The 7356-nt window shown below is 36.9% G+C and overlaps 1 protein-coding gene across 1 annotated transcript in view; it reads left to right on the plus strand.

Annotated features, from left to right (window-relative positions):
- Positions 1-7356, plus strand: part of LOC140244226 (ATP-binding cassette sub-family C member 5-like) — a 32996-nt gene that overhangs the window by 20804 nt on the left and 4836 nt on the right. Inside the window, exons 19-24 of the mRNA XM_072323861.1 lie at positions 506-640; positions 1370-1499; positions 2530-2812; positions 4768-4948; positions 6060-6149; positions 7041-7230. Coding sequence (XP_072179962.1) covers positions 506-640; positions 1370-1499; positions 2530-2812; positions 4768-4948; positions 6060-6149; positions 7041-7230 — 1009 coding nt within the window. The remainder of the gene's footprint in view (positions 1-505; positions 641-1369; positions 1500-2529; positions 2813-4767; positions 4949-6059; positions 6150-7040; positions 7231-7356) is intronic.

Genomic DNA, 7356 nt, shown 5'->3' on the forward strand with positions numbered 1-7356 from the left:
CTTTTATACTGAATCAAGTAGCAAGAAGCAATGCAAAAATCTCCTGTCGTATAACCCATTGATATTGTTAGAATCTTTCTTGCTCTATTAACATCTTTATTTCTTCCATATTTTTCTGCAGTATCAGCATTTCAGCATATCTCCAGTATCATCTCATCTCTTAAAGTTGAAACTTCTGTCATTTGTTTCTTATTACTTGGCATGATCATATAATTTCATTGTGATCATAGATGCATGACATCACTGGCGTCACTTGGTAATTCTTTTAGTGCTGTATTTTATGCCCCTTCAGACCTGTATGAGCCTAGCTGTGTCTTACACAGTTACAGTCAATTCATCCGTTCTGAAGATTTTCAACTAATACTGAAAAGAGTTTAGCTAGTGATGATATTCATTTTCATTAAGATTTTATTTCTAATCATTTACAATTGCATTATTACGATTATGAAATGGAATGACAAGAAACAAATCGAGAACGTCATAGTTATTTGCCTTCTCATCATAGTACAACGAAACGACAGATGGCTTGGCGCCTACGTTGGTAAACGATCCTCAGCTGGGATTCTACATGGGTGTGTACGGCGGGTCATTGCTTTTCATTTTCGTCCTCGCACTTCTGAAAAGCGTCCTGTACGTGAAGGTAAAAAAAAAGAAATGATCACTACGATATAAAATGCGCAGCTCATATATGATAATAACGGTACTAGCCGCGTCGTTTCCGATCCTCAATGAGCACATATTATCTGATCCAACTTATTATGTCATTATGAATTGCACTTGCCTCTATCGTAATTTTGATGACATCATTTTGCCCAGCTAACGCGAAATATGAGGATCATCTGTTTTCATTTTGAAGCATTCATTTTGATTTACTTGATAACGGAATAAAGGCATCGTTTGTGTTTTGTAACTGGTTGCAAGTATTTTGTGTCGTGGTTTAGTTTTCGGTTTGGCTTGGTTTATTTCTGCATTCAAGCAAGTGCAAAGTCAACACAATTTCCAGAGATAAAAAGAATGACAAATGCACTGATTAATATCATAACAAATAGAAAAGCATAAAATAAACAAGTATATATAAGCAATAGTATTGTACAATAGATATATACAAATTAAAAAGGATAAATATGTAGAATGTATATTCATTCCAGTAAATGAGAGAGATAATTTAACATGGGAGATCGCCATTGTGAGCGGTTGGGCTGGAAATAGATAGAGCCTCATAAAAGGAATATTCGGCGACACAAATCTCTCTAGGGAAAATTGAGAGACCAAGTGGCACCAGCAGTTGCAGGTGTGGGTGCAGAATGCAGATGAACATTAGTAATCCCTATTAATCCGTATAAAATCTCATTCTCTGTTCATATCACAGCTAACTTTAAAAGCGTCCTCTACGATGCACAACACGCTCTTACGGAAGGTGATGCGAAGTCCCATGAGTTTCTTCGACACCACGCCCACCGGAAGAATCCTCAATCGGTTCTCGAAAGACATGGACGAACGTGAGCAGCTTTTGGTAGCTTGAACCCGAAAGTACTTTTATAGCATCTTCCGGGTCATTTTTCAAACGATTGAAAAGAAAAAGACAGATGCGTTCTGGAGTAAAGTTGGCAATCACACAGATAATGTGTTCACGTCTTATTCATTTTTAAGGGGGTGACACAAACTGATTCGAGACCTCCTCTTGATGTGGTTTACAACAGTTAGAAAATTCGTCATGAACAGAAAATATTTTTTTTTTATTTGTAACATGGAACATGACTTTTCACTGTAGCAGTCATTCACAACCATTTATTTTCCTCGTAGTGTTTTAAGATAGCTACAATGCATTAAAATGAAAAATACAGAGCGCGGGTCCATGAACAAGCATTAAAAAATATTTTATGTAGAAGTTTAATTTCACGCCTATATTCAAGACCATTCAAGACGATTTCAATAGATGAATAAAAATCAATCAAACAGTATTGAAGTTTGGCGTGGTTTGATGAGACAGTTACAAAATGTAGAGTTTCAAAAGTTTACAAACGATGAGATTTGAAGCAATCTCAATCAGGTGCAAATCAGATGAGACGATCATATCATAGTTTCTCAATGCTCCGATTGATCTACACACAAAACGTCACCTTAATTAACTTCTATTTGAATATGAAATCTGATAGAAAGCTTGACATAATCTTTGTTTAGTTCCAGCAACTCAACAATAATGCTTTAAATGAGTAGATCTTTGGTGTTGCTTTATAATCAACCAAGACAGGGTTGTTTTGACATTTGTATGCACAAACCAGTGGGAAAGTTGTGAGCTGATGACATAATTTTATCTAATTTGAATATGTAGTTGCTGTGCTACCAAGTTTAGTTAAAACACGTAACACTAATAAATCCCATGGCTTTAATGATAACTTCAACCTCTGCACATTTTACCATCTTTTTTTGTATGCCTTTATTGCATGGATTAAATCAAAGACAATTTGAAAGTTGTGCGCACTTGCACTGCAACGATATTGTTCTTCTTCTCATGCAATCCAAACGCAGTCGACGTCTTACTCCCAATCAACCTCGAGCTCACTCTGATGAGCATGTCGCTGATCCTCTCGGCCATGATCATGATCTCCGTGGTCTTCCCTTACTTCCTCATCATGTTCGTGCCCGTCATCCTCGTCTTCTACTTCGTCATGGCCTTCTACCGCATGGGCGTCAACGACATCAAGCAGCTAGAGAACGTCAGCCGGTCGCCGTGGTTCTCGCACATCAGTTCGACCGCCATGGGGCTCTCCACCATTCACGCTTACAACAAGACCGAGGAGGTTATCAATCGGTGAGTGTTGGTTGGCTTAATGGCTTACTACCGCTCATTCACGCGCGTGCTATGTTTAAACCCATTGGCCCGAATTCACGAAGGTGGTACAAATGAAACCATGGTTTAAACCATGGACAAAAACCATGGAACGCCAAGTGTCGTACGGAATATTTCGTTACGAAATTGGTCATTTCGTTGACAAAATAACCATTTCATTAACGAAATTATCATTTCGTGGACGATAAGTTCATTTAGTTACAAAATGTTGCCATTTCGTTACATTTTACAAGATAATCATTTCATCGACGAAAAGACTGATTTCGTAACGAAATATTCCATGCGACACTTGGCGCCCCATGGTTTTTGTCCATAATTTAAACCGTGGTTTCATTTGTACCACCTTCGTGAATTCGGGCCATTAAATCCTGGGGATTTGCTTTGCTGCAGAAATTATCACTTCGTCGTTATTAAATCGGCAACTCTAGATCTTACTCCATGTGTTATATTGGAGTGAAATCAGATGGAACTGTGTAATTATGTTATACCAGTATCTACATAGAATTGGGAAAGAAAGGAAATTAAATTCTATTTTTATAAACATAATTATGTTGCCAGTTTAAGGATCACTTAGACCCTTATCGACTAAGAACCTCTTCAAATTTCGCATTAAAAGCTTTGCACTTTTCCATTTCAGTTTATTCTCATATTTCTCAAAAGGAAGCCATAAGACAGAAGGGGAAATTACACAAATACAAAAAAAAAATACAAAGTACGATTTAGATGAAATATTCAACCGAAGATACAACTGTCTCGATATAAAAATAAACTTAATGGTCTGTTAGCAGCCCATTGGTGACTAAAATCTTGCAAAGTAGAAGGAATATGATAGGGCCTGTACATAAAAGCAAGATCGTTAAGTCGTAAATCCCAAAATAAGATAAGGCACCTTCTCGTTTCAGTTTCTCTGCCACATCGTGAAAAGCTATAACGAAGGAGGTCAAAGATAGGTGGAATGACCTTTGAGGATGATCAAATATCACTTAAGGGTCTTGATAGGTCAAGAGTAACTACTGTAGTCACTGCAATCTGTCTGTGCAGATCAAATTTTCCGATGCGAAAATAAAATCAGCTGAAAATTATATCTTACATGGGTACGCTGCGCTTCCCTTGTCAAATAGACCAATAACCATGTCTTAGATGGTAGTGCTATAACGTCTATAAAAAGCTCTTGAGGTCGATTATGGGATGATTTTTCGACGTGCTAATCTTTTTCAATTGCTAACACCATGGCTGCGAAAGCATCGTCCTTGAAAAAAAATAATGAATACGATAAAAAGATATCAATTTTTAGTGGAGTTACACAAAATAATGCAGTTGAATGTACCATTGAAAACGAATGATACGAGGCAACATAATAGGTGTCCGTCTCGCTTTCTTGTCCTTATCAAGGTACCAAGGCAAGCTTAGATAATAGTTATTGCACCATATATTCATTTGTCCTGTTGTCCTGAGCAAGGCACATTGTGGGCGAGCTAAACAAGGCTCCTTACTTTCTAATCCCTTGATCTTTTCTGCTACATTCTTGCATATACGGGGTTGATTTGTTATGCTGTTTGATTCTTGTCAAGTGCTTCCCTATTAACTTTGCTTATCTAGATAGCATGTTGAAGTTATCCTTCAAAGTGTGATTAGAATTAAAAGTTCGTGGTATTTCATAGACATCTGATAAGGAAAAATGATCCGTCAAGATGGTACAATCGGAAGATTTCAAAAAACATAATCTTTTATATAAAATAAGTGTGCATGCAGGGGTACTTGTTTAATCATTCCATATTTCACTCTTTCATTCATTCATTCACTCATTACGCCTTATTTATTCATGTAGTCATTTTATATCTCATTCGTTATTCATGTCAACACTTAATAATCTCCTTTATTATAGTGGGAATTTCACTGATTGTTTATGTATGCAGGTTTGTCGACTTACTGGACGTCAACGCCTACCCACTGATGCTGTTTCGGATGGCCAACCGATGGGCCGGGGCCCGGCTCGAGTTCCTCGTCGTACTCATTATTACTGCCACCAACCTGATGGCTGTGCTCACCAACATCCCACCCACATTGGCTGGTCTGGCAGTGTCTTACGCCATACAGGTCAGTAGAGATGTAAAGAAATGCCTCGCCATATATCATTTTAACCCATCAAGTCCCGGGGCCACAGCGACTGACTTTGAACTCCGAATTTTACTGCGAATGATTATGTCGGAGAAAGCTAAGATTCATGAAATCTGCACAAAATCATAAAGATTTAAAGCAAAGCAGGCACTTTTAAAAAGGAACGAGCATCTTCATCTTCTAACATGTTTTGCCAATTCAAGGATCATTCATACATTTAGCTAGAAAGAGGCTTTGAAAAATCTGCAAGGAAAAATAGTAACAACTGTGTAGGATCATTGATTTAATGGAATTCATTTTGGATGATACTCAATGTGTATCGCTTGTCAAGTGATTCAGGTTTTACGAGCTTTGCTTTTCAGTGGACCACTTTTCTATTGTTATATCTACTTTTCTTGCCAACCTTCCAAAGTGTACATTGCTATTCTTGATCACATAGAAAAATGGTCTATGAACTCTCTCTCTCACGAAACACTGACAAAGGGTACAGTAAATATTATTGATTGTTAAGAGTTAAGTAATCTGAATTAATTGAAATTGATTGATAAAGAAAATACAGCACCAAACCTTTAGAAAAATGATTTCTGGGGCCTAATGATTTAAAAACTGAGCAACACAAACAAACAAACTCAGACATATCAAATGCGATATAGAATAGCTGATACGCGTTGAATGAATCAACGAGTCATGTAAGAAAAGGGCAGGTTTGGAAAGCATTCGTGCCATTATAGTAACTCATGCTTAATAATAAGATGAAGACCCAAGGCCAGAGATTTACGAAAGGAGTTCGCCAACCTTTATTTTAATTTTTTTTTTTAAATGTCAAGTCATCTAGGAATAGAGAATGATCAAGAAGTTCCGCCCGCATTGTATCTTGTATTTTATTGTCACGTGTGGAAACTGATACAATAAAAAAAAAAAACAGTGGTTCCACCCTTTTCCAGACATTCTGATGTCACGCTATTTATAACACAAAGAAACGAACGACGAATCGCCAAATTATTGGCTGTCAAGCTACCCTCGGATCATTACGTATCGCCAGAATGGCCAGAATTTATTTCCTCTGTCCATCTCGCTCACTTCCGGTCAGATGACGGGCATGTTTCAGCTCACCATGAGTACCCTGGCCGAGACGGAGGGCCGATTCACATCAGCTGAAAGAATATTGCAGTATAACAGGGTAAGCATGGTCACTGATGAAAACAAAAAAAAATTACACAAACATTAAATACTGGTTGATCATCGATGGAAATCCACGTTTAGCAAGCTTTGCTTTTCAGTAGAATTTTTCCATTATAATGTCTTCTCTTTTTGAGTCAACCTTCCCAAGTGTACATTGCTATTCTTGGTTATTTTACAAAATTGCGTATATATATTTTATAATAATCTTTTATGATAATTATGCTATGTATTCTTACAAAATGATAAAACAATAATTGTGCAATGCGTGCTGGGTATTTTTTTCTTTTTTCAGTTTTGCTGGAGGGATGGAAATAAATGCCAAACTAACTGCCAAACGGATAACGACATGTATATGTCGGAATGTTCAAGTTTGTAACCAATTATGGACGATGGAATCGAAATAAAATATTTTTTAACAAAACAAAAAGAAATATGTATACAGACGAATAACTGAATACATGGAAACATACTTACAATAATATAACGTTCAAACATTGATGTAAAAGGAAAATAGACAGAATGATATAGAAAATAAAAGAATAACAGATAACAAGTATGTTGTAGAGTAAAAGGTGACAACACATGAGGCGTAAAAAAATAATTTTACACAGACATGATTTCATTTCATTTCAATTTCATTTCAAAGTTTATTTCATTTTTCGACAAAACATATGTTTCACTTCATTTAATAACAGAGAATAACTTAAGTAGAACTGATCTGATAGATATGGATGGTTAGCTATCTACATACATCCACACATAAAATGACTGGTAGGTTTAAAAGATATAATGATATATGAAATGTATTATATCAGTAATTTGTAATTTACCGAAAGCCTTATAGGATGAGTGATCAGCAAGTTATCAATGTCTATGTTCGATACGGCAGTCGTTAGAGGCCGAGGCACCGGAGGTGGTAGAAGACAATCGTCCGGATAAATCGTGGCCTCCTGGTGGGGAGATCGAGTTTCAGGATTACCGCCTGAGGTACCGGGAGGAACTACCTCTGGTCCTGAAGGACGTGAACTGCAGGATTAAGGCAGGGGAGAAGGTTGGGATCGTTGGAAGAACGGGTTCCGGTATGTTTCTTGAGTTTTCTTCACCCTCCCTTTTCATTGATTGATTGATTGATTAATTGCTTAATTGATTGATTGATTGATTGATTGACTGATTGATTGATTGATTGATTGATTGATTGATTGACT

Source organism: Diadema setosum, chromosome 21, assembly GCF_964275005.1.
Source record: "Diadema setosum chromosome 21, eeDiaSeto1, whole genome shotgun sequence".
Classification (NCBI taxonomy): domain Eukaryota; kingdom Metazoa; phylum Echinodermata; class Echinoidea; order Diadematoida; family Diadematidae; genus Diadema; species Diadema setosum.